This window comes from Capricornis sumatraensis, chromosome 9, assembly GCF_032405125.1.
Source record: "Capricornis sumatraensis isolate serow.1 chromosome 9, serow.2, whole genome shotgun sequence".
Taxonomy (NCBI): Eukaryota; Metazoa; Chordata; class Mammalia; order Artiodactyla; family Bovidae; genus Capricornis; species Capricornis sumatraensis.
Genome location: NC_091077.1, coordinates 61,615,012 through 61,642,534, shown reverse-complemented (window position 1 = coordinate 61,642,534; position 27,523 = coordinate 61,615,012). Strand labels below are relative to the sequence as shown.

The 27,523-nt window shown below is 52.1% G+C and overlaps 1 protein-coding gene across 1 annotated transcript in view; it reads right to left on the bottom strand.

Moving 5' to 3' along the window:
* The window catches only part of SYNPO (synaptopodin), a 40,004-nt gene extending 18,724 nt beyond the window's left edge, over positions 1 to 21,280 (bottom strand). The window contains exon 1 of the mRNA XM_068979563.1: positions 20,884 to 21,280. Coding sequence (XP_068835664.1) covers positions 20,884 to 21,280 — 397 coding nt within the window. The remainder of the gene's footprint in view (positions 1 to 20,883) is intronic.
* Between the last annotated feature and the right edge of the window lie 6,243 nt (positions 21,281 to 27,523).

Here is a 27,523-nt window from a genome sequence, read left to right as displayed (position 1 = left end):
CCCTAGGAGGCATCCTCACTGCAGGCCCTGGGATAGACAGCTCACCTGCCTGCAGCTCCCCTAGCCCTGTCAACTCACTTTGGTCTCAGATTCACTCATATCTGCTGAGGAAGGTGCTAGGAATCTTAAGTGGTCTACCCTCTCACTGCTGTATCTATCCAGCCTGCCCGCCCTCCCTTAGACAGCCCTCCTTTACCAAATCCAACCAGAGGTGCAGCCTGTTCCCTTCCTGCTCAACAGAGCATCCTGTGAGGGTTGCCTTTAGTACGTCACTTCACCTCTGGGTCTCAGCTTCCTTATCAGGAAACTAGAGCTGATTATATCTGCTTTGCAGAGTCACTGCTGAGCAATTGAAATGCAGAAATTACTTCTATAACATGAAAACACTGTACACACCTGAGGGAGATTTAAATTCAGCCTTTGCACAAACCTGCTGCTGCTGCTGCCAAGTCGCTTTAGTCGTGTCCGACTTTGTGGACCCCATAGACGGCAGCCCACCAGGCTCCCCCGTCCCTGAGGGGGATCTAAATTCAGCCTTTGCACAAACCTACCTCTGCATAACTCTCCCAGGCTAGGCTGCTGTGTCTCCTTCCCCCTTCCGGCTGTCTCTGGGTCTGGTCTCCCTCTTCTGTTCACCATCAGGCACAGTGCAACCTTTCCCTCCCCCGGACACCCCTCCCACTCCAGCATCTTCTCAGCAAGGGTGCTCTAGTGTCAACCTCTAGCTAACATGCTGTGGCAGGGGAGAATCAGGTTTGAATCCCAGGTCTGTTTCTTGCTGGATTTGGGTGCCCAGGCCCCCTGGGAGTGGCCCCCCAGACCCAAGATTCCTGGGAGGGAAGGTGTGGCCGAGGCTCCCACCACTCAGTATGTAGTCCTGCAGCCCTGAGTGGGCAGAAGGCCACCAGTACCTCCCATGCCATTCGCCAGTTACTGGGCGTACCCGGCTCCCCTCCAGCCAGAGGAGAGGCTGAACCATCCAGCCCCACCCTCGCCTTGTCCCTCACACTGCAAAAGGAAAGCAGACTGGAGATCAGAAAATTTGGTTCTAGTGTCTGTTCCGTCACAGTACGGACGAGATGTTGGACTAGTTCCTGATCCTCTTTGAGCTTCATTTTGTTCATTCATTTCAGAGAAGACATCAGACTTCTCTGATTCCTGGTGAAGTTACCCCCTTCACTGGGAAAGCACTGATCCCCAGAGTGTGGTACCTCCATACCTTGAGTGGGAGCAAAAGAATTTAAGTGGTACCCTGATACTCAACATCTTACTAGTTATGCAAATTTCACGCGTGTATTGGAAAAGGAGTATAATAAACACATCAAAGGTATATTACTGCTTAGGGGGAGGTAAAAGTGGATATCTCAGTAACAAAAGTTAGACAACTTAAAGGAAACAAGTAAGTACAGGTGGTGCATGAACTCATTCATTCAACTGATACTTATTGCTCACCAGCTAAGGGTCAGGCACTGTTCATAGCTATGAAGAGAAACAGACAAATCCCTGCTTGCGTTCTAGCAGGGGAGCCAAATAATAAACGTATGAGTAACTGTACAACTAAGTCACATGTTAAATTCTATAGAGAAGAATAAGGCAGGGGAGGGAGAAACACAGATGGCATGGGGTGGAGAGTGCTGTGCAAAGGTACGTAAGGTAATCGAAGTAGACGTCACTGGAAGTCACGTCTGAGCAAAGTAGTGAAGAAGGTGAGGGAACGAGGCTTGTGCATGTCGGGGGAGAACAGGCAGAGGGAACTGCTGGGGCTAAGGTCCAGAGGCAGGCTCACACCCTGCAGGTTTGAGGATGGTGCACGAAATGTGGAGGTGGAACATGAATAAGGAAAACATTTTCTCAAGTGGCCTTTCTACCTCTGCCCTGCAGGGTCTTGGGGACCCCCCTGCATTACAACTATTTGTGTGCACACACACACCCCGCAACACTCACGCTCTCAGTACCTCCTTAATGCTGGCGAGAGCCTAGCCAGCAACAGCATATCCTCCTCCACACACACGCATGCACCCACAGAGGTGGCAGAGCCTACACACCAGTGTGTGCACACAGAACAACCACACGCATGCACGTGGAGACACACAGGCACTCAGGAGACACAGACACAACAGGTACACACCTTGTGGGTGGACACACGTGTCTCCCTCTTGCCAGCCTGCCCTGTCTCCAGGTAACCAAGTCACCAGACCACCCTTGCCTGGAGGGCACATGACCTGATGTGTGGTTTCAAATTCCCTTCTCTGCATCTCTGCACCTCAGTCACGGTTTCCCATTTCCAGGTCAACATTAAAATCGGCCACATGATGCTCAAATGTCCTAAGGGATCGTGTTGCTGTGGAAAATGTCCCCCTTTCTATCCCTTCAGCAATTAAATGGAAAAGCCATGTAAAATGCCTAGCACAGCACTGTAAATGGTATCAGCAGCTCTGGCATCATTGCTCATCAAAGTCATCTGCATCCCTGGCTTCATCCCTTTAAGGTGCTCAGGGGCAGCTGATGAGTAGGAGGAAAGGGCCAGACCAGGAACTTCAGGCCTCAGTTTTAGTCTCAATCTGGTCTCCAACTCACTGTAAAGCCTCAGGCAAGTCCTTTCACCTCTGTGGCCCAGATCAGAAACCTACATGTGCTGCAGAATTTCTTGGGGTGGGGGGTGTATGTGTCCAAAATGCTGATTCCTGGGCTGTGCCCCAGAGCCAGGACCACAGACTATTCATGCCAACAGTCTCCCTGAGGGGTTCTGAAGTACTGCCAGGTTGGGGACTCAATGGGCTTTAGAGCTAATGATTTTATCTTATTTTTTAATTAAACATTTTGGCTGTGGCATGAGGGATCTTAATTCCCCAATCAGGGACTGAACCCGAACCCCCTTCAGTGGAAGTATGAAGTCTTAATTACTGGACCACCAGGGAAGTCCCTAGAGCTCATGATTTTATAAAAATGTTTATAAGTAAATTAACAAATAGGAAAATGCTTGGAACAGAGTCTGGCAAATAGACCCCATGTCAACAGAAAATACATTTAAGAAAATATATTTATATAAATAAATCTATGTAGTAATTATCGTTTAACCTGCACACACTTTTATAGCTTTCCTAGCAGCTTCACATCAGCAGAGAAAGAAGTAGAGCAGAGATTGTGATGCTGTTTTACAGACCAGAAAACTGAGGCAGAGAAAGTTTGGAATCTCACAGAACACAGGTCTTTGGCTCCCAGCCAGTGTCCTTGTCACCTCATCCCATAAGGCGTTGCATTCCAGCCCACAGTGGGCATTGTGTACACAGCAAACACAGTCCTTCCCCCCCAGGTGCTTCTCCAGTCACTCAGGATTCACTGACAATGGGACAACCTCAGCCAGTTAATCTCCTTCCAGCTGAAACACCCTTCTCACCAGGTAGTGCAGGGGTTTCCCAAAGCCCTAATGCTCCATGCTACCATTTGATCTGGAATGGTGTTTCTGCTCCAGCCAACCTGAGTTCAGATCCCAGCCGAGCAACCACTAGCTAGTATATGCTAAGCCTCAGTTTCCTCCTCGGTGTAGGGGTCTCCTAATTCCTATCCTGCTGGATGATTGGCAGGGTAAGGTCTTCCATGCGAAGTTTGCAGCATCTGGCCTGGCACACAGGCTCTTGTGATGACAAAGCACCATTAACTCGCAGGCTAAGTGTGAGCTCCTGGAAGGCAGGAACCCACGCCTACCACGTGCCGTATGCTCGGTTAATATGCACCGAATGGGTGAGAAATGAGATGATATCGTTAACTTCTGTTTCCCAGCTCGCCGTTGTCTTTCATGACCCACTGCCCAGTGTGGGAGCTGGAGGCATGGAGCAGGGATGGTCAGGGCCAGAGTGGGAGGGGCCCTGGGTCCTGGGTCCTGGGAAGGCAGTGAGGAAGGCTGCCGGGAGGGCCGTGTTCTGGGAGACCTGAATGCAATCCTGTTGACTCAGAGGCATAAACAATGCACCAGCATGTTCTCTCCTCACCATCCTGTCATGCTAAGAATAGCACCAGCTACCCTTTCAGGGATTTCTCAGGGAACAGAGTAGGACACCAAGATGGGGACAAGCGGAGAAGGCATTGCTAGACTGTGGACTGTCAAGCGTCCTTTCTTCAAGCCCACTTATCCAAACCAATAAGTCTGAAGACCCTGGAGGTCAGAGCTGAAAGAGCTCCTAGGGGCACCTGGTCATGAGTGGCCTGGGCAGTCAGGCACCACCCACCCTCTGCCACCAGAATTGCCTCTCTTCCTCCTCCCTTCTGATGCCGTCTCAATAAAGCCCGTGCCCCAGGCCTAGCCCCGCACGATCCCCCCCTCATTCATGTGATGAATAAGTACAGAGTGGGTGGTTCCCCTCTTATGTATTTCATCTATCAGACTTTGGAGAGGGAGGAAGATCCTATAGCTTTTAATTAAAACATTTTTTAAGTTTAAAAATGACTGACTTAGAACAGTGATTCTCATGCTTTAATGTGCATAGTAATTACTCAGGGATGTGGTTAAATTGCAGATTCTAATTCATGAGGTCTGGAGTGCGGCCTCAGAGTCTGCATCTCTAAGAAGCTTCTGGGTGATGCTGATATTGCATCCATGATGGCCACACAATGAGTGCAGGAAAGTTCAAGTATTTCCCTATAAAATGTATGGAGAAACCAAGGTCCAGAAATGAACACAGATATGCCCGAAAGCGTACAGCAGAGCTCAGCTCACAATGCAGGCCTCCTAACTCCTCCTAGGGCTGGGGCTTAGTGGGGCTTTGGGGTTGAATGGACATGCCTGGAGTGGAATGGGGGACAGGCCACAGTTTCAGGCAGTGGGCTTCGGTCCAGGGGCAGGCCTTCATTCAGCCAAAAGCTGAACCTCCTGGTCCACAGGCTCCCACCTGAACAGAGGCATTCAGCTAGAAAGACAGTAGCCTCCAGCCCAAGATCTGGCCCTCATCAGCTTGCATTCAAGGCCTCAGGGACTGGAACCCTCCTGGGAGGCAGGATGAAACTGCAGGCTATTAGAATGCAAACAAGATCCAGGCAGAGGAAGGTCAGGTGTGAGCACTCTGCATTGTCATCCTGTGAAGTGGTTGGGGGAGCGTAGGGGGCGGGGGCGTGGGGGTGGGGGGTGGGGGGTGGGGTGGGGTCTGCTGCGCAGTCAGGATGGGAATGGGAGGGAAAACAGAAAAGAAAGGAGGCAAGACCAGCCTCTAAGACCAGCACTAGGAACAGCTCCTCCCTTCTAGGCTCGGCCTGAAGCCCCTTTGCAGGCTCCAGGCCCCGCAAGACGAGCCTCACTGCCCCTCCAGGCTGCACTGCAGCTCCTCTCATGGTGTCTGCCCTCCCTACACTCCAGCCATGCTGGCCTTCCTTCGAGCACTTTGCACCTCGGGGCCTTCACACTAGCTGCCACTCCTCCCTAGAACCCTTTCTCCCAATGCCCCTCAGTTGTCCTTTTCTGGTTATACCTCTCCTTGAGGTCTGTTGACAGGTCTCAGGGAGGACGCACCTGCCCTGGGAGGTCACATTCCTCCCACAGCACCTTCTACCTCTCCTCCAAATTCTCATGAGATTTGTAATTCCATCAGTATTTGTTTTAATGTCAGTCTGTCCTGCCCCATGGTCAGGAGCCCCTTCAGGGCAGGGGCCTAGACAATCATTTCTCTTCTGTATCCCTGCCCCCATGCCTAGGCCATTTTTTGTTATTTAGTCACTAAGTCGTGTTCCACTCTTTGTGACCCCATGGACTGCAGCACGCCAGGCTTCCTTGACCTTCCCTGACCTATCGCCCAGAGTTTGCTCAAACTCATGTCCATGGAGTTGGTGATGCCATCCAACCAACTCATCCTCCGTTACCCACTTCTCCTCCTGCCCTCAATCCTTCCCAGCATCAGGGTCTTTTCCAGTGAGTCGGCTCATTGCATCAGGTGGCCGAAGTATTGGAGCTTCCGCATCAGTCCTACAAGTAAATATTCAGGGTTGATTTCCTTTAGGATTAACTGGTTCAGCACCACAGTTTGAAAGCATCAGTTCTTCAGTGCTCAGCCTTCTTTATGTACAACTCTCGCATCTGTATGTGACTACTGAGAAAACCATAGTTTTGATTATGCGGACTTTGGTTGGCAAAGTGATGTCTCTGCTTTTTAACATGCTGTCTAGGTTGGTCATAGCTTTTCTTCCAAGGAGCAAATGTCTCTTAATTTCATGGCTGCAGTCACCGTCTACAGTGATTTTGGAGCCCAAGAAGATAAAATCTGTCACTGTTTCCTCTTTCCCTCCATCTATTTGCCATGCAGTGATGGGACCAGATACCATGATATGAGCTTTTGAATGTTGAGTTTTAAACCAGCTTTTTCACTCTCCTCTTTCACCCTCATGAAGAGTCTCTTTAATTTCTCTTTGTTTTCTGCTATTAGAGTGGTATCATCTGCATATCTGAAGTAATTAATATTTCTTCCAGAAATCTTGATTCCAGCTTGCGCTTCATCCAGTCCAACATTTTGCATGATGTACTCTGCATATAAGTTAAATAAACAGGGTGACAACATACTGTCTTGACGTGCTCCTTTCCCAATTTTAAGCCAGTCCATTGTTCCACGTCTGGTTCTATCTGTTGTTTTTGACCCACACACAGGTTTCTCAGGAGGTAGGTAAGGTGGTCTGCCATTCCCATCTCTTTAAGAATTTTCCACAGTTTGTTGTGATCCACACAGTCAAAGGCTTTACCATAGTCAATGAAACAGAAGTAGGTATATTTTTTGGAATTACTTTTTCTATTTGCTTTTTCTATGATCCAGTGGATGCTGGCAATTTGGTCTCTAGTTCTTCTGCCTCTTCTAAATCCAGCTTGTATATCTGGAAGTTCTTGGTTCACGTACTGCTGAAGCCTAGCTTGAGGGATTTTGAGCATTACCTTGCTAGCATGTGAAATGAGTGCAATTGTACAGTGGTTTGAATATTCTTTGGCATTGCCTTTTTGAGGTTGGAATGAAAATCGACCTTTTCCAGTCTTATGGCCTAGGCCATAGTTGGGCTGAATAAACATTTGCTGACTGAATGAGGGAATAAATGAATAAAAACTGCGCTCACAGCTACCTCCGTGGCTCTCAACGCCTTTTCTTACCCTGGAGAAGCTGTAAGGAACTAGGATTGGAAGATGATGTGGTTCTAACCCTCTGCCCTGCTACACTCCAGCTGAGTGGGCTTCACAGGGCACATCACCTCTCTAAACGAGGAGCGCTGGTGGTCAGGCCTAAACGAGCAGGGGAATCTGAGAAAAGGCTCTGGAAGCAGGAAAGAGCTTTAGCTGGTAACACTGCTCCTCCGTGTTTGAGGCCAGAGTGGCAAAGGGCCGCATTCAAGGCCACACAGCCAGTGTGTGGGGATGCCAGACTCCCACCCCCTACCCCCTGCACAGCTTAAAGCCAACAGGCCCACCCAGGCCCAGTGAGGGCACCATCCACCTGGAGGTGGAGGAGGAGAGGCGAGGCGGCTGGGAGCATCCAGCCTCAGGCCTAGAGCCAGTGCTGGGGTAGGCGGGGCCTCCTGGAGGAGCCCTGAGTGGGGCCTGGCAGCTGGGTGTTGGGAGCCAACTGGCGAGAGCTGGGCGGTGGCAGGCCTGTTCCTCATGCGCGTGACAGTCTATTTTTTAATCAGCACCCTCCCCCTCCCCCAACTTCATGTGCCTTCCTCAAAGGCGCCATGTCAGGAAGCACATCCTGGCTGAGACCAGGGGCCACCTTGGCCATCGGTGGGAGGATCCCCAAGTCTCACATCCTCATGAAGCCCACGAGTCCTGAGCAGCCTGGAAAGCATGAGAGGAGACTCGGGCCTGGGGCCTGTCCCTGGACTCTCCGACCTCAGTTTCTGCCATCCATCCAGTGATGGAGTCATGCCAGACTCCGTGGGGGGCTCCAGCTTTGGGATCCACTCAGGTGTCACGACCGACACTAAGGACACCTGCTCATCAGGCCCTGGCAGAGCCTCCCGTGTCCACAGCACTCCCAGTGCCCTCGATCCTCCTCAACCTGCTCCCAGAGGAGGGAGAGTGGGGAAGACAAGAGGCTGAGTTGGCTCAAGGGTGCACCTCAGAACCCCAGACCCAGGGAGGCTCCTCCTTCCAGCACCTAGGGGGCAGGGATGATGAGGGTCAGAGGGGAATGAGGTATGTTCTCAAGCACGTAGCTTGGCCCCTCTGAGCCTCTGGCACTCCATAAGGCAGGAGAGAGCATGCTGTACAGGAGTTAAACACACAGGCTTTGGGGCCAAAGGCCTGGGTTTGAACGTGGCCGGTCACCAGCTGTGTGACCTTGGGAAGCTCACTTAACCTCTCTGTGCCTCTGTTTCACATCTGTAAACTGTTGATAATAATAGTACTTATACTAGTACTTACTTCATAGAGTTGCTGACATGTAAAGAATTTAAAAAACTCTGGCACACAGTAACCCTAAAAGATAACTATTTCCCAAGAACTTTGGCTTTTATCTGTCAAACACTTAGTCTCCAAGAGATTTTATTCCAGAGGATTACATGCAGTCTCACGTAATTCAGTCTCACGTCAGCCCCCTCTCCTATCTCTGGGGTGCATCTAACCTGTCCCCTCCTCCCCCACCCTGGGGGCTGCCCCTCCTGCCAGCCCAGTGGTTTTCGTGTCTGTCGAGCTCTTTCCCACTCACAATCCCCTTCCATCCTTCCTCGTCCATTCCATAGTAGCTCAGAACCGAAGCCTGAGCCCCCGAGGGAGCAAATGATTTGTCCAAGATCACCAGCCTGTTAGCTGAGGCAGGGGGTTCAAGTATCTATTCCTGAAGCTCAATCCAGGCCCTATCCACTATACTGTGCCCATCCTCCCACTATCAAAACCTGTTCCTGGCTAAACGTCAAAAAGTAACATACACTGAGATACGAGTCTTGAGCGAGTGTCCGTCTTCTCCAGGGCTTGCTATTTTAACAGAGATCAAAACACGGTAATACTATTTAAGAGGTAATAGTTATTTGCATCTTCGCATTACATTTTTAGAACAACAGTACAGGATAGGGTCTGCTATTGTTTCTGTGGTAATAGACAAGGAAACATAAGCCGAGAGAGGTTATATAACATGCTCAAGATCTCCCAGAAAGCCAGAGAGAGTCCAGGGGTCCAGCCCCAGGGTCTGTATATCAGGCATGCAGAAAGTGGCTAGCACAGGAGTAGACAGAATTTTGCTTCACCTGCAGCAGCCCTAGAGGGCTGGGTAGGGTAGGGTCGGGTCAACACACCCCTATACTACACTGCCTCACTGAGTGGAAAAGATGAAGCTAGGATGGTGGAATTTCAGGCAGCAGCCAGTTGGTGAAGATTTCATTCCGGAGAGAGGGATTTTGTGCACCTCTGGAGTTACAGGGCTTGGAGGCTGTCCCTATGCTGACTCCTCCTCTGGCCGCACTGGGTAGCAATTGAGCCACAGTGTCCAGTGACAGTTCACAAAAGACTCTGAGCTCACACTCACAGGCCTAACTCAGCAGAGCCCAGCCACCCCATGACCCTCACGGGCCTGGGTTCCTTTGGGTTCACAGCCTGAAGCACTGAGGGATGAAGGCATTTTCATAACCCACAGCCCATGCCCACCCAACTCTGCACCCCCAGCTCTTCGTTTAGAGTATTTACCATTCTCTGAAACATCTTTCCTCCCAACCAAATTCTCACCATTCTTCTAGACCCAAGTTCTGGACAAGCCAACTCCACAAAGCCTGCCATGACCACACCTTCAAATACGATTCAGGTTTCCGCTCAGGTGTCCCCTCTGGTGAGAGGCCTTCCCTACCCACCAGCACGAAGAAGCCCCTCTAAGTGCTCGCCAAATTTGCAATATGGCTTTTTGTTGTTTTTCATACGACTTTTATCTATCTAAAACTGTCCTGCTGATTTCTTTGCTTTCCTTTTTCTTCTCTCTCTCTCCAGTTAAAATGCAATTTGAGGGCAGGGACTTGTCTATCATCACTATTGTAACCCCAGTGCCTAAGGACCCTGCACCCCCTAATTAGACAGGGACCCTGAGGTCCGTACAGGGATTCACCCAAGGTCATGTGGCAGGCAAGTGGCAGAGGTCAGCCTAGCGCCTGCACCTCTGCACTGGGGGCCCCGCAGCACGAAGCCCGCCCCCATCCCCACCCCAGCTAACCCTCTGCTGACCTGTCTTTTCCTTGCCTTCACACTACAGTGGGGCCAGAGCCTGCCAGGCCTGGACCGCTGTGCCTCTCCACTGCCCCAGGGGCCTTCAGTGTCCCAGTCTGGGCAGTGTGGCCTGCTTCCCCCTCAGTCCCTCCCTTCCTGGCACCAGCAGCTCCGATGAGCTCATGTCTGGGAGTCTGGGAGCTGCCCTGAAGGAGAAGGTGCCTCCCAGGCCAGGCCCCTAGGCCGGGAGGTGTGTTCAGCCTGGCTCATGGCTGTCCTGGCAGGTGGAGAAAGTGGGCTGACCCCTGCCCAGCCCAGTGCCCAGGGATGTGGGGTGGGCTCAGGGAAACGAGTGTCACCCAGGGAGATGAGGCATGACTAGGGCTGGAGAGGAGACGTGGAGGGGGCTCTTCGTGCACTTCTCCCATCTCTCCAGAGGCTCCTTGGCCACACTGGCCCTCCTGCTTGTCAAGGAGCTGCTCTGTCCCAAGGAAAGGGGGCTCTGTTGCCTTCTCCTCACAGAACCTCCCGAGCCAATCTCTTCCGCTCCCTGGTCTCAGTCTCCCCAGCTCTAAAATGGAGAGATTAGATAAAATGCTGACTGAAGAGGCTAGGGATTAGTTGGGATTAGGCCAGGCTAGAAATGCCGCAGGGTTTTTTGTCTTTATTTATTTAGTGTTTTTTTTTTTTTTTCCTCACCTTAGGGGAAAAGTAACAGATAACAAGGGAAGGAAGGAGTTAAAGGCCTTATTTTAACCATGTAAATCCTGATTTCAACCACAGTTTCATTTCGGTACTAGACTGGAGAGAAGGGGGGTGGTCCCAAGGGCCAGCCTGCAAAGTGGCGATTGGGAGCCAAGGTTGGCAGAGCAGCAAACAATTCGCTTTTGGGAAGTTCTCTGAATACCTAGGGTGATCTGAGTCCATTGCCCTCATTGTACAGATAAGGAAGAGAGGAGGAACCAGTGCAAGATCCCACCGGGAGACAGAGGCAGGGATTCCCCGCCCACGCAGACACAGTGTTTCCATCTCCCTCAAGGTGCCGCCCCACTGTCTGACATAACACAACAGGTCTGGGAGGAGGAAGAGGGCATCAGGCTGTCTGTGGTGCTGTTCCCCAAGACAGGATGGGGCCCAGGCCTGGGGTTGGGGACAGGCAGGCTGGCGCCTGCAAGGCTTCCAATCCCTTACCTAGCCTACTCTAGTCCCTCTGAGCAGCATCCTATCTCATCCTAATCCTTGCACCATGGCAAGTGTGGGGTAATCTCTGACTGCCGCTAAAGCGTCTACCAGTGGCTGCTGTCTTCAATGCAGGTAGCCCCTCAGAGGCCACCCGCCCACCCTCTCTCTGGAAGTCAGAGAGGGCAGGGTGCTTGCCCCAAGATCAGAGAGCAAAATGCTGGATTCCTGTGCCACCTGCCACTCGGGGTAGGGTGGGGACCGGTTTGCATGATGCTTCCCCGCTGGCTCTTGTCCTTTGTGAACAACCCAGACCCACGGAACACAGGAAGTCCTTTCCCCGTCCAGAATTAGCTTATAACCTGGAGTGGAGGTGGGGAGGGAGGGAGAAGTTCTCCTCTGAGTTCTCAGAAAGGTCCTGTCAGGGCTCTGGACGGAGCCCGGAGCCCGCTGAGGCGGCGGTGCAGTGGTTAAGTTAGATAGGAGCCCCACCCTTCAGCTGTCCGGCCTCGGCAATCACCTTGGCACACAGGGCGAATTGTGAGAATGTGATGTAGAGCCTGGAGGGCAGTTCCACCTCGCCCCCGTAGGCACTCAGGAGAGGCCTCAATTTCCCCAGGTAGGGCTTGCGCAGGTCACCCGCCCCTCCGCCCCCCCGCGCGGTTTGCGGGGCCCAGATCCTGCGTGCCTAGCCAGCACAGCGCGGTGGGCGCCCCGCCCGCGGGAAGAGGGGGGGCGCGGGCCCAGCACACGCCGTTCCCTCTGCCCCACAGGCGCCCATGTTGGTCAACCCAGCAAGGAGCCCAACCCAACCCGCCGCTTTCAGCTTTCGCGAGTCCAGCCGTTCCCCCCTTCCCCAGAACTGGTATGGGTGCGCACACCTCCGGCTGTCGCCCACCTGCGAGCCCGGGGCTGTTCCAGCCGTGATCTGCTGGCGGATTGGGGCTCAAGGGCTGGATCTCCCACGCAGCCTCGGGGAGTAGGTGCCCGGCGTCGGGGGTGTTCCCCCGCAACCCCCTCCTCCACCGCTGAGCTGCTTCGAGGCTTCGAGATTTCCCCAGCCCCCCTCCTCTGCCTCCCCACTGTACAGGTGGGGAAACTGAGGCCCAGCATGTAGCAGCCACTTGGCCAAGGTCACCCTGCCTGTGGGGACTGGAGCCCAGATTGCACCTCCACCTGGGCGGCGCCCGGACCGACACAGGTGGGAAGGGGAGAGGCTTGCTGGGCGCCGGCACCCCTGCCCGGCCGGCACCCCTCACTCACCTCCAGCCTCGGCGCCTCGTCCCAGATCTCACCAGCGCCGCCACCTCCGCGCACCTGGCCGCGTCCATCAGCGCGCCCCACCCTGAGCGAGACCCCCCGCCGCCGCCCCCACCCCACGCCGGTTGGCCCCTCGGAGCCTCCGCCACGGCCCCCTCCACCACCGCCTAGCGGGCTGCGGGGACCCGGAGCCGGGAGGGCTGGGCGGGCTGGCGAGCCGAGCTCCAGCCGCCCGCTCCCCGGGGCCCTAGCGCCGCCCCGCGCGCCCCGCCCAGCCCTCGGAGGTGCGATTCCCTCCCCCTGGGGCCCAGCCTGCAGCCTCCCCGTGGGTCTCCTCCCCTCTTTCCTCTCCCTGGCCTCACTCTCTGCTGCTTGAGTGTCTCTCTGTTTCCTCAACTTCTCCCTCTCTTGGTCGGTCCCTAAATTCTGCCGCTATCTCGCTCAGTTTCTTCTTGTCTCTCGCATCTATTCACCCCCACCCACTTTCCTCTGTCCTTCCCATTAACTCCATTTTAAATCTGCCTTTGTGATCCTGTCCCCCATAACTGACAGCACCTCCAGTCTCACCAGCCCGTTTCCTTTCAGACTCAGATGCCTACCCTCTCAGGCCCATCCCCTCGCTCCTCAGCAGCGGTAACTGGAATAACCGTTCAGGACTGCGCAAGGACTTAGGCAAAGGGGGGTTGAGGAAGACTGTCACCTCCCAGGCTGTCTGGGGCCATCCCCTGACTTAACTGGCGGGCCAGCAACAACAGAGGCAGTGATGCTCAGAGGCCCATGGCAGGGGGCGTTGTGCATCAGAATCAAACAGGGACGCTGTGGAAAGTTGAGATTTCCACCATCAGGTGCCTCCTCCCAGTGGTGGAAAGGCTGGCAGTGGGCTTGGAATAATAAGCACTCTTCATTCCCCCAGCAATTCTGAAACAAAACCACACTTGGAAAAATGCTGTCCTGGGTTTTCACCAAAGTTTCCCTGGGTTCCAAGTGCCCCACCCCCCTAACCAGGATGATTCCACTTGCATGGTTTTTCTATCAGGGTTCTGTGTTTCGAGTTCTGCTAGAGGAAGTTGGAAATGTGCTGACGTAGGCCCACCCACCTGAGGTTCTGTGAAAGGCAGAGCCGCAAGTGGCCTGGTTTGAGATGTCCCCTTTCCTCCGCAGATGGACTTGGAGTGCATGGGGTCAGTTCACAGACAGGACAAGCCCTCCCCATCTTCTCCTGATCCTCTGCCTGGCTTCTTGGCCACAGAGAGTTCCTCTGACCCAGTGGCTGCTCTTGTGCCAGGGCTGCCCCAGTTGGCATGGTGGGGGAGCGGGCCCTGAAGGGGTTGGGGGATTGGCATCAGGCAGCATATTGCCTGCTCTGTGAGTGCATACGTTATAGCCCAGCCTGTGAGAAAGCAGGAAACAAACTGTGTGGGAGACAGAGAGAGAGAGGGAGGGAGGCTAGGATTACTGCGTGGGTGGGTATGAAAGTGAAAAAGATGGAGAAAAGGAAGGACAGAAATCGGTTCGGTCTGTATGTGGGCGTGTGACAGTGGGTGTGCAGAGTGGATATGCCTGCAGAAAAAACGTGTGTGCCTGCAAGAGAGATTGCACAGTGTAGGTGTGTGAGCACAGGAAAATGGAGAGAAGAACATGCTTTTAACCTCTATCTAAGGGAAGGAATGTGTGTGGTTGTATGTTTACTGATGGGACTGCTATGTATACAAATTTGATGGATGTGCCCACATGTGAAAGTTAGACCTGCATGAGTGAGGCAGAGGTCTGTGGGAGGGTATGTGGCCAATGCCTACCCTATGCACGGGTGTATTGGTGTCTGAGAGCACGTATGTGTATGCACATGTGTGCAGATGTGAATATATACCCATGAGTATTTGCGTAAGAACATGGTGTGGCTCAGACGATAAAGCGTCTGTCTACAATGTGGGAGACCTGGGTTTGATCCCTGGGTCAGGAAGATCCCCTGGAGAAGGAAATGGCAATCCACTCCAGCACTATTGCCTGGAAAATCCCATGGACAGAGGAGCCTGGTAGGCTACAGTCCATGGGGTCGCAAAGAGTCAGACACGACTGAGCGACTTCACTTTCACTTTCATGGTGTGTAGACATCATTTGCTTGTACCTATGCTTGCAGGGGGTGTGAGCGTGTATGTGTGGGTGTGAGCGTGTATGTGTGGGTACATGCGTGAAGTATATGTGAACCTGTGAGCCCTGCCTCGATACCATCACCCCCTATTATGGTCACCTTGGTGAAGGGAGGGAAGGGGAGTAGGTGGGACCTTGCCTCTGGCCTCTCTTCCATGGGCCTGAGGAGCAGGGGCCTTGTCCCTGGCCCAGTGACCACTGTCAGCTCTCATCATGGACACTGACTCCTCTACCTCAACGGGATAGATGTGGCCAGGGGCAGGGCTACCCTGACAACCCAGATCCATACCCCCATCTCCACCCCAGAGGCTCGGAGCTATGTCCAGTAGAGTTGGAAGGGTCTCCAAATCCTCCCGATACCCCAGGCCCCCAAAAACAATGGCCTGGAGAGGAGGGAAGGTGGGTCTCCCAAAGCCCTGGGCAGAGAAGGCGCTGGACTGGCAGTGGATCCCTGGTCTCCCTGGGAGGAGAGGATATGGGTTGGCAGAATCCCCCACCATCCCTCAGAGCCCAACCTTCCCCAGCCCCGTGGGTGGAAAACACAGCCTGCTGCCTTGTCTCCATGGAGACAACGCAGCACAGAGGGTGGCTGAAAGCATGGGCCAGACCTCCCAGGGTTCAAATGTCAGCTCCTCCGCCCACCAGCCTAAGACTTTGACTTGTCACTTAAACTTGATATGCCTTAGTTTCCTCATCTGTGAAACAGTTAAGAAAAGTGTGCACTTCTTAGGGTTGTTTAGAGGATGAGACGAAATAGCCCACACAAAGCATTAAGCCCAGGGCCTGGCAGCTGAGCTGGGAGGTAGAAACCCTGTGTTCCCGCCCTGGCTTTGCCACCAGCTTACTGTGTGACCTTGGACAAGCTACTTGCCATCTCTGGACTTTAGAATCCCCACAAGATTAACTATAGGATAATTTCAGCAAGCCCTGCCAGTTATGATCAGCTGAGACTGTGGAAAGGACAGCGGGGGCTCTCTGGTGAGCTATAGACTGACTAGCACTTATGAGGAGCCCTAGGTAACTTTCCTTCCCACGTTTCTTCTCTCAAGTTGGCAGCAGTTGATGGCAAGAAAGTTGAGCTGCAGTCTGCTGCCCACTTCATCTCTTTGCATCCCCTGACCCTCCAGCCTGCTAAGGACCCCATTCGACCCTGCTCAGTCGGTACCCAGGCCTTAGAGAAATGGCACTGGATCCCACCTACCCCAAGTGCTGAATGCCCAATGCAGAAGATGCCTTGGCCCATGCTTAAAACTTTCAGGGAACACTCAAGAGAGGCAGGTATAATTGTGGAAGGATGGATGTAATTGTCTGAAGATGCTTATAATCCTTTGGCGGTAATGGGAGGAAGCTTTAAAAGGAAGCCCTAACCCACTAATAACCTGGCAGCTCCACAGGCCTCTTCCCTCTGGATCTCCAGGCAGAGAGAAGAGACTGTGGCCACTCCCTTTCCCAAGGGAGCAGAAAGGCTAGTGTAGGCTCCGACCCAAGACCACCCAGGTTTCTGCTCTCTTGCAAGACCAGCTTCCTCTCTGCCTCTACTTCTGAGAAGTCTTCCCTGCCCACTCCATCCTCCTGAGGTCACTCCTGCCTCTTCTGTCCTAGGAAATGTTCAGGACATAACTAGATAACCATCTGGCTAGATGTTAAAGAGAAGAATGAACCAGACTGTGAGCAAGAAGAAAAAGATCACAGTCTCAGCTCCAGTGCTGACTAGGACCTTGGGCTTAAGTCTCTGAGCCTCAATTACCTCACCTGTACAGTGGGGATAATAAAACCTACCTTGAAAGGCCAGAGTAAGATCAACAAGAATGAGATACTATGAAATGAACCAGCTCCGTGTGAGAAGCTAACAGAACCCATTAATGGTTGTCTCTGCATACACGGTCTCTTCCCCTCCAAGGTGTCAGCAGACAACTCTCTGCCCAGCACTCTCCCATATAGATCCAGAACACAGTGGTAGCCAAGAGCAAAGCCCACATGCAAACACTGTGACTGAATTATGGCCTTGGAGCTTGCTAGCTGGGAGTCTTGGACGAGTTACTTATAGTCTCTGGGCCTCAGTCTTCTCGTCTGTATAATGGAGATGGTAACAGTATGTCCCTTAGGGAATTGTTTTATAATTAAATGAAATGATATGTGTGAAGCTCTTAGCACAGTGGAATTGGCACATCAGTTCAGTTCAGTTCAGTCGCTCAGTCGTGTCCGACTCTTTGCGACCCCATGAATCGCAGCACGCCAGGCCTCTCTGTCCATCACCATCTCCCGGATTTCACTCAGACTCACGTCCATCGAGTCCGTGATGCCATCCAGCCATCTCATCCTGGGTCGTCCCCTTCTCCTCCTGCCCCCAATCTCTCCCAGCATCAGAGTCTTTTCCAATGAGTCAACTCTTCGCATGAGGTGGCCAAAGTACTGGAGCTTCAGCTTTAGCATCATTCCTTCCAAAGAAATCCTAGGGCTGATCTCCTTCAGAATGGACTGGCTGGATCTCCTTGCAGTCCAAGGGACCCTCAAGAGTCTTCTCCAACACCACAGTTCAAACGCATCCATTCTTCGGCGCTCAGCCTTCTTCACAGTCCAACTCTCACATCCATACATGACCACTGGAAAAACCATAGCCTTGACTAGACGGACCTTAGTCGGCAAAGTAATGTCTCTGCTTTTCAATATGCTATCTAGGTTGGTCATAACTCTTCTTCCAAGGAGTAAGCGTCTTTTAATTTCATGGCTGCAATCACCATCTGCAGTGATTTTGGAGGCCCCAAAAATAAAGTCTGACACTGTTTCCACTGTTTCCCCATCTATTTCCCATGAAGTGATGGGACCAGATGCCATGACCTTCGTTTTCTGAATGTTGAGCTTTAAGCCAACTTTTTCACTCTCCTCTTTCACTTTCATCAAGAGGCTTTTTAGCTCCTCTTCACTTTCTGCCATAAGGGTGGTGTCATCTGCATATCTGAGGTTATTGATATTTCTCCCAGCAATCTTGATTCCAGCTTGTGTTTCTTCCAGCCCAGCGTTTCTCATGATGTACTCTGCATAGAAATTAAATAAGCAGGGTGACAATATACAGCTGTGATGTACTCCTTTTCCTATTTGGAACCAATCTGTTGTTCCATGTCCACTTCTAACTGTTGCTTCCTGACCTGCATACAGATTTCTCAAGAGGCAGATCACGTGGTCTGGTATTCCCATCTCTCAGAATTTTCCACAGTTTATTGTGATCCACACAGTCAAAGGCTTTGGCATAGTCAATAAAGCAGAAATAGATGTTCTTCTGGAACTCTCTTGCTTTTTCGATGATCCAGCAGATGTTGGCAATTTGATCTCTGGTTCCTCTGCCTTTTCTAAAACCAGCTTGAACATCAGGGAGTTCACGGTTCACGTATTGCTGAAGCCTGGCTTGGAGAATTTTGAGCATTACTTTACTAGCATGTGAGATGAGTGCAATTGTGTGGTAGTTTGAGCATTCTTTGGCATTGCCTTTCTTTGGAATTGGAATGAAAACTGACCTTTTCCAGTCCTGTGGCCACTGCTGAGTTTTCCAAATTTGCTGGCATATTGAGTGTAGCACTTTCACAGCATCATCTTTCAAGATTTGAAACAGCTCAACTGGAATTCCATCACCTCCACTAGCTTTGTTCGTAGTGATACTTTCTAAGGCCCACTTGACTTCACATTCTAAGATGTCTGGCTCTAGGTGAGTGATCACATCATCATGATTATCTGGGTCGTGAAGATCTTTTTTGTACAGTTCTTCTGTGTATTCTTGCCACCTCTTCTTAATATCTTCTTCTTCTGTTCGGTCCAGACCATTTGTGTCCTTTATCAAGCCCATCTTTGCATGAAATGTTCCCTTGGTATCTCTCATTTTCTTGAAGAGATCTCTAGTCTTTCCCATTCTGTTCTTTTCCTCTATTTCTTTGCATTGATTGCTGAAGAAGGCTTTCTTATCTCTTCTTGCTATTCTCTGGAACTCTGCATTCAGAAGCTTATATCTTTCCTTTTCTCCTTTGCTTTTCACCTCTCTTCTTTTCACAGCTATTTGTAAGGCCTCCCCAGACAGCCATTTTGCTTTTTTGCATTTCTTTTCCATGGGGATGGTCTTGATCCCTGTCTCCTGTACAGTGTCACGAACCTCAGTCCATAGTTCATCAGTCACTCTGTCTATCAGATCTAGTCCCTTAAATCTATTTCTCACTTCCACTGTATAATCATAAGGGATTTGATTTAGGTCATACCTGAATGGTCTAGTGGTTTTCCCTACTTTCTTCAATTTAAGTCTGAATTTGGCAATAAGGAGTTCATGATCTGAGCCACAGTCAGCTCCTGGTCTTGTTTTTGTTGACTGTATAGAGCTTCTCCATCTTTGGCTGCAAAGAATATAATCAATCTGATTTTGGTGCTGACCATCTGGTGATGTCCATGCGTAGAGTCTTCTCTTGTGTTGTTGGAAGAGGGTGTTTGCTATGACCAGTGCATTTTCTTGGCAAAACTCTCTTAGTCTTTGCCCTGCTTCATTCTGTATTTCAAGGCCAAATTTGCCTGTTACTCCAGGTGTTTCTTGACTTCCTACTTTTGCATTCCAGTCCCCTATAATGAAAAGGACATCTTTTGGGGGTGTTAGTTCTAAAAGATCTTGTCAGTCTTCATAAAACCGTTCAACTTCAGTTTCTTCAGCATTACTGGTTGGGGTAGGACTCAACAAATAATAGCTCTTGTGTTGTTGAGCTGATGATCGTTTTAGTTGCTATCAGCATCCCTTACATGCTTATCTAAATTAGCCTGCAACCTCATGATAGTTCTGTGAGGTAGATAGAGCTCATGTTCTTATTTTCATGGATGAAGAAACTGGGAAAGGATTTGAGGGGATCCAGAACTGCCACCCATGTCTCCTGACCCTAGCCATGGCCTGTGAGAGGGGAGGGAGCAGATCCTGGGGGCTCCCAGCTCTAGGGGACCTGGAGGCCTGTCTCCAAGCTCAAGGCTGCTGGACCCTCCTGGGACCCTCTGCCCTTCCTGAGCTAGGTGCATTGAAGTCTTCTCCTTGGTTGCACGTCCCCTCCTCCCTGCTCCCTGTTGTAAGGGAATAGGAAACAGTGGCCGTGGGGGTTGGTCAGACCCTGGGGAGAATTATTTCAGAAAAGAGAGTGGGCGGGAGGCTGGTGAGATGCCAGGTTGGATGTCAGCAACGCCTGCACAGAAGTGAAGTGCTCCTTCAGTTTCCTGACGCACGAGCCCTCCCAGGCCTGGGTCCCCCACATGCCCTGTGCCCTGGGATTTGCTGGCAGCATCTCATGCCTGAGTGAGCATGGTCCGGCTCACGTCCTCCCCATCTGGACCCACTTCAGCGTTTCCATGGGCCTGGCAGTGGAGGTGATTCAGTGTGGGTTTCCCTGTCCCGCCCTGCTCAGCTGTCTCCTGCCACCATAGGAAATTGATCACCCTTCCTTCCTTCCTTCATGCCACATTCACCAAGCTCTCCCCTACACACAGTCATTGGGCCCTCACTGCAGTCCCGGTGACGTACCTCTGTCACCTCTAACAGATGGAAAACTGAGGCCCGGATGAGGAATATGGGCTCACCTCAACCACCCACAGGCTGACCAGGAGCTGTCTCTTCCTCACTTTGGGCCTCAGTTTCCCACCTGTAAAATCAGGAGGTCTGTTTAGATCAGAGGCTCAGTCTCTACTTCAAAAGCTCCATGAGGGCAGGGACCACATCTGTGTGGCCCAGTACTGCGTCCCCAGCACCCTCAGCTAGCTGCCCTCAGTGCGTTCAGCGAGATGGTCCCACCCCATCAGTTGTTCCCACTCCAAGGTCATTTGTTACCAGGAAAGATTAACAGGCAGACAGGAGTGAGCGATGGGCTTTTTTTAACCAAGCATGATAACGTGGCTTTCTCTCACTGCCTTCTCACGTGCCATCTTTGGCAGAGCCAAGAGTGCACTTAGATGTAGTCCAGCTGGAATGACATGGATGGCACAGCCTCCCCTGTGTCTCCATGACTGTTAGTCTGTGCAGGCCCATGAGACTCAGATGGACTCTTGTGTACCATGGGAAAATATGGCCAGAGGTGTGTGTACATGTTGAGCCCCTGTGGGGTCCACCATGACTCTGGCAGTTCAGGGGAAAAGGGCCATGAGCTTACCTGGTTTCTGGGCAATCCTGGGCCCCAGGCTGGGGCTAAGGCTGGCTGTCATCGCCTGCTGGAACTTCATGGTGTCCCCAGCCTGATTGGCTCTGTTGTCAAGCTGGGAAACCCCTCGTGCCTCCCTGGAGCAACTGGGTGGCCGGGTGCCCAGGGCTCTGGGAAGCTGTGGTGGCCCTTGGGTGGCTCTGCAGGCCTTGTCCCCACTCCTGCTGGCCACTCGGTCTTCCTCCAAGTCTGTGAGCCCTGCCTCTCCCTGCAGGCCCTCCTCACCGCCACTCTCCTCGGCCTCCAAGGCCAGATACCTGTAGCTGCCATCAGGGATCCCAAAGGTGCAGGGTGTAGACGTGCCTTTGCTGGGTGCCGGTGGTAGGGATGGGAGGTGGGGGCCCAGCATGGTTCAGCCTCTCCTCACGGACACAAAGAAGCTGGCGCCTGCACTGGGGCTGGGGCCAGAGACGCTTGCGTGATTGTTGGTCTCTGCTCTTCCTGGGGCCTTCTCTGGCTCCTGGCTGCCCTTCCTTCCTCAGCCAATTCACAGAGCTGGAAGGGGGTCCAACTGCAAGCCTTCCTGGCTGGGGGTGTGGTGGTGGACCCCCAAGGCTTCCTTCTTCACCTGTCTCTTGTCTATGGGGTCTCCCCTTCAAGACGATCTATCTGCAACGGGAGAAAAGAAACTGCATGAGATGGTTCACTGGGTGTTACAGGCAGAATTTCTGAGTCCACTTTAGGGGGACCCTGAGAACTAACTGGGATTTGGGTCTCACGTGTCTGCAGGAAAGTCCCAAGCTTTAGTCATTCGACATCCCCAATTTCTGCTATTCCCTTATGCCACCTGACACTTTATTTGCTTTTTATCTTCCCATAAATCAACTTTAAATAACTTCTATTATTTTAGACTTATCTTAAGCAGTAATTGCAGAAAACCACAATTATGTTGTGCTAAGTCATTTCCCCCCCTTAATATGCATTAAGTAAATATCTAGTTATTTAAAAATATTTATTTGGGCACCTCCTAGAAAAAATTCTCTCATGTGGCCCAAAGGTACCTGTGCCACAGGAATCACAGGAATGCTGGTGCAGAGGGTACAAACAAGGGGCACAACCCCCTGAGGAGGCTCTGCACCAAGGATGTGGTGCCCAGGCTTTGAGCTAGAATCCCACCTGCATGGTGGGCAACAAGCCACATGACCTTGTGAACCTCAGCATCCACATCTGTAAGACAGGCACTGTAATATTTCCATCTCAGTGTTGCAATGAGGATTAAGTGAGGAAATGTGTTGCAAAGGGTTTAAGACTGTTTCAGAGTCATAACTTAATACATATCAATTATTCTTTTTATTCCACACACACAAAAATTTGAGCTCCTATTTACATTTTAGACACCATAAAAAGTCCTGGCAACCCAATGGGGATAAAGAAGATATAGTACTCTGACTCATGAAGCTGTGGATGGGGGAGCTGTGGATGACAACAGGGCCAATAATAATAACAGTATGATCATTTAGAAATGTTAAAAGTGAGAATAATCCAGGAGAGAGGGGATGGAGGCTTCCTATAGGGATGCAAGGAGGAGAGATGGGAGAGAAACTTGGGCGGAAGAATTGGCTGGGCTGGGAGGCAGATGGAGAGTGGGTGTGGAGGAAGAGGGAGGAGGCTAGGATGCAGCCCAGTTCGTCACTCTGGTGACAGCGTGATTTCGTTAATAGAGATCAGGAATAAATGGGAAGGAGCAGGTGTTCAGGGGAGCAGGGAATTCAGTTTGGGATTTCCGGGGGAGATGCACACAGTCAGCTCCACAGAGGCCTGAAGAGCTGGGGATAGTTCCAGTTTGGAGACAAGAATTTGAAAATCACTTGTGAAGGCCCCAGGCAGGGATGGGCCGGATGGCCCAGGACAGGCAGGTAGAGCTTACGACAGGGTCGATGACCAGTTGCATTGGGAGGAAACCTTGAAGTTTACAGATATTGGCTACCAGATCTCGTATTCCACTACTGCTTAGCTGTGTGAACTTGGGAGAACCTGAACTCTCTATAACTCTCTTATCCTACTGCAAAACAGGGAGGAGAGAATCCTTGCAGCCCCATGGATGGTGAGAATCCTGAGAATCATGAAAGACCGTGGACATTGGCAACCTCAGAGCCTGGGCTGACCTCTGCTGCTGCAGTGCCTGGAGGCCACACCTTTGTCCACAGGCAGGGCCAGGCATCCTCCACCTCAGCAGGCTGGGTCAAGGCCTTGGCTTCTGGCTGGAGCTGTGCTGGCAGAGTGCGGTAGACCAGAGGAAAGATAAGCATGTTTCCAGGTGCCACGGCACATCAGTGCCAACCAGGGGGAGGCCAACAGGCACCTCGGTCAGAAAGATAAGAGACACCTGTTACAGCAGCCTCAGTGGCAGGGAAATCAGTACAGAGAAGCCAGCCTTCTGCTTGGAGGAGAATGGGCACTCATGATATTAAACACCTATCCTACGCTGGGTTATTCACTTAGGTTATCGAAAGAGATCCTCAGAGCCACCCTGTGAGGGAGGTACTGTTTTTATTATCCCATTTCAGAGGTGAGGAAATTGAGGATCAGAGAGGCCAAGTGACTTCCAGCCTAAGTCACACAGCTAGCAACTAGTAAGGCTGATCTCTGAACCTAGATCTGGCACCTTGACTGTGATGGACCCAGAGAATAGAGGTTCCAGAGTCTCATTCGTCTCCAAATTCCTTCTCACTCACCAGCTGCTGCCAGATTTATGCCACTACAGTTTCAAAGAATCTAGAATCTCATGCAGGGCCAGGAGAATTCTGAGACCTAACTGGCTGTGTGACCTTGGGCAGGTGCTTTCTGCCCTCTGGAGTCATTTTGCCCAAAGGCACCATGGCAGGCTTAAGCCAGATGATGCTGGAGAGTCCATCCAACCCTGGCATCGTGGGATTCCATGATTCTAAGCCTTTGGCTCTCCCCACCAGCACTGCCACCGCCCCACCAGAGAGAGAGCCAGATGGCAGGAGGCGGGAGTGGGTGTGGGGGGGCAGGGCTCCCTCTGACGCCCCACGGGGCCTCGCCTCACTCTATGCCTGCTTCTGTTTTGCTCTATTTGACGGTGGCCACGGTTTCCAGGAAAGAAAAGAGAGGCGGAAAAGTTAACTTTCCGCCACCCACACAAATATTTTTGGCCGGCGTTGTCTTCACACTGCCAAGCCGGGGGGGAGGAGTTGGCAGGAGCGCTCCAATTCAAGTCTCCCTCCCAAGGAGGGAGGACTCCCAACCCAGCTGGGGGGTCTGGGCAGGCCCCGTGTGGGCCCAAGCCCTGGAACACCCACCCTACTCAGGAGCCTGGGGCCAAGGCAGGGTGTCGGGACCCAGAACAATCATGGCAGCCACCACTTACGGAGCGTCTGCTGGTGCTCGGCCAGGGCTTTGACCTGACGCTCCTGTGGGTCAGCCGCGTGAGTGCTGTCTACAGAGGGGGAAACTGAGGCACGTAGAGGTACCTTCAGCATCCAGAGTCACAGGGCGGTGAGTGGCAGAGCTGCTGGGCCCCTGTCTTCTTACTCACATATTCCGACTCATTTGCAACACCCCACAGGGCCCCTGAGGCTGCACCCAGGCATAGTACACCGTCGGTATGGGCTCCACCATGGGCAGGAGAGAGCCCGCTCCAGTCTCAGCAGACACAAGAGGAGGCCCTCTAATATCAGCTTCCCTAAAAGCCACAGCCCTGCTCTGGATGCAGGCCGAGGTTCTAGGCCATCCAGCCTTAGCACAGAGCTGACAGTCCAGCATACCCACAGTGCTTACCTTGGAGAGGGGGGTTTTGAGCCCAGAACAGGGAAGGGATCACCCAGGTCGTAGAGAAAGTTTAGATGCAGGCTTGGTGCTAGAGCCCAAGTGTCAAGTCACCTGCTTTCAGCCCCTCACATAACCCCTGCTGCCTCCTGAGTGGTCCCATCCTCCTTCCCCTGACCTCCCATGAGTGCAAACAGGGCCCCCAGGACTGGAAGCCCAGCTGAGCATCAGATTACAGCCCCTGTCCAAGGCTATAGAGGGTCTGCTGCTGGGATCTCCCCGGGCTCCTTCTGTGGATGGCTTCTGCCATGAGTGGGCCCAGGGAACATGGCCTTGGAGCCTCATAGTCCCTTCTGCTGTTCCTTGTGTTGTGGGGGAAGGGCGCTGGCTTTGGAATCAGATCTGGGTTTGAATTCTGTCTCCTCCATTTGTTGGCTGCCCGACTCTTTGAGAGCTTTGGTTTCCCCTTCTGTAAAACAGATTAAAACACAGCCAGCCTCCCAGGGTTGCTGAGGGAAATACAGGCTCCTTCTTCACTCAGCAGAGGATGAGGGACCAGGGCTGTGTGCTGCTCACCTGTGGGGCTCTAGGGATACCTGGCTCACAGGCTGGGTGAATGGAAAGCCCAGTCTGGCCTCCCCTGACTCTCCATCATCTGCAGGGCCCCCAGCCTGCTTTTGCAGCTGCAGAGGAAGTAAACGGAGTGAGGGGATGCAGAGGGTCAGGGCTTAAGTGGATGCATTGCAGGCTCAGGCCTGGGGTTCTACTTTTGGCTTTTCCTCTGACTTACTGAGTCAATGCTGCGGAAATCACAGGATCTGGTTTTGTAAGGAAGAGACTAGAGTAGGCAGAAAGGGGAGAAGGAGTCTAGGAAGATTAAACTCTTATTCCTCTGAAAGACCATCCCTGGCTTCCCCATCTGCAAACTCTCCCTGTCTCCATCCATCCTCTGTAGGATCTGGTCCATTCTTCTAAAGTGCATCTCTGAGTGTGCTGCTCACCCGCTCAGGAACCTCCTGTGGCTCCCCATTGATCATGGGATAAAGAAAAGTTGCAAACAAAGGGAAATGCAGATTCAAAGGCAGATCTCGTGATTCTTGGCTGAAGGGAAGGAAGGAGGGCTTCCTGGGGATGAAGGATGATGTTTCAGTTGAATTTGATGGACTGTGGCAGGAAGTGCTTGGTGTTCTGATGAGTGGAGAGTACTCCATCCATCAAGACCCAGTGAAGGCCAGAAAGCAGGACCATTTGAGGATGAACCTGGAGAACTGCTAGGGCCTGGATAGGTACAGGCTAAGGCATGTGTGGCAGGGCCAAGAGAAGTGAGAGAACATGGTCAAACTGTGACAGACTTCAGTTGCCTGGACTCTTTCCTGCTGTTTTGAGAGGTGATGGAGACAGTAGCCCTGTTGGGCTGGGGGAGCCAGTGCAAGGCCCTGTTCTGGGGGTGGAACTGGAGGCAGCAAGGCCAGAGCAGAAGGTGGAGGCTGGAACTAGAGCTGGCGTGCAGGCATCCCTGTGAGAGCAGCATTTTGGAAGAACTTCCTCTGCACCTGGCACAGGGCCAGGCACATAATAACAATGACAAGGATGATAGCTGCAGTTTATGAAGTGTTTACTACGTCAGGTGCTATTCCAGACACTTAGTGTGCGTTAACTCATGTTACCCTCATCACAGCCCTGTGAGGAAGATGCTATTATTATCCCCATTTTGCAGATAAGGAAATTGAACTTACGTGACTAGCCAAGCTCACACAGCTAGTGAGTGATTGAGTCAGGGGTCATATCCTGATAGTCTAGCTCCAAATATCACTCATATCCATAGAATGTGCTGCTTTAATGGTTAAAGTAATTACTAAACAAATGGATGAATGAGAAGGAAGGATGGGAGGATGGAAGGGGGAGAAGGGAAAGACTGTCTCTAATGCCTGGTACATAGCCTGGTACACAGGAATCACTCAATAAATATTTATCAAGTGTGGTAATGAGTGTGACTGAGGTGCTAACTGTACAGCCTAGAGATGAAAATGGAGTCACCCTGGGGAAAGGGTTAATCCAGTACTGATCCAGACGGCTCAGGGTGCACCTACCTGCCCCGCCCATCTGGCAGCACCTCACATTAGGGCTGAGGTGGGGGTTACTGTCTGGACTGTCCAGAGCTGAGTTCTCTCTGCCACTGGGAGGAGAGCTGTTGTGGGACGCAGGTGTCTGAGCTGAGAGTATCTTCCTGCCTTAGTGATCCTCTCTCCAGGAGGGGGTGGGAGCCAAGGTTGGAGTGGGATCTCTTCCCCACTGACTCCAAAGGGAGAATCTTAAACCCCTCCAACCCCCAGAACTGGTGAGATTGAGGAAGCCTGCAAATTGAAGTTATCTTGCTCTGTGTTCTGGAAGGGTAACTTCCTTTCAATGAGCCTCAGTTTTCCCAACAGAAAAAGGCAGAGTGGTTGGTGGGGATGGTAGTATGCAAGGTTGAAGGCGTCCCCAAATCCTCACTGGGTGTGCCCTCTCCAGGCATCTTCCAATGGGCAGAGTCAGTCCCGAAGAGATGTGCAAATGTGACCCCACGTTACTGACCTGTCCCTCCAGACCTGTGGGACAGATTGACCAATCACGGCCTCTTTTCTTCCTGTCTTGACCTGCAGCCCTCACCACTCTGGCTGCCCAGCCTCCTCTGACTGCTCTTCCTTCCTCCCCATTTCCCTCCTCCCTGGGTTCCCCTCCTACTCCTGGGACATGAGGAGCCAGTGTTGGTCGAGCATCCTGTGGGAGAGCTCCAGAAGCATCAGGAAACTGTCCCTTAACAAGAGGTGGCTGTGAGGGGCTGGGAAGAACTCCTGAGCCGGATGCACTGGCTGGTTTCAGG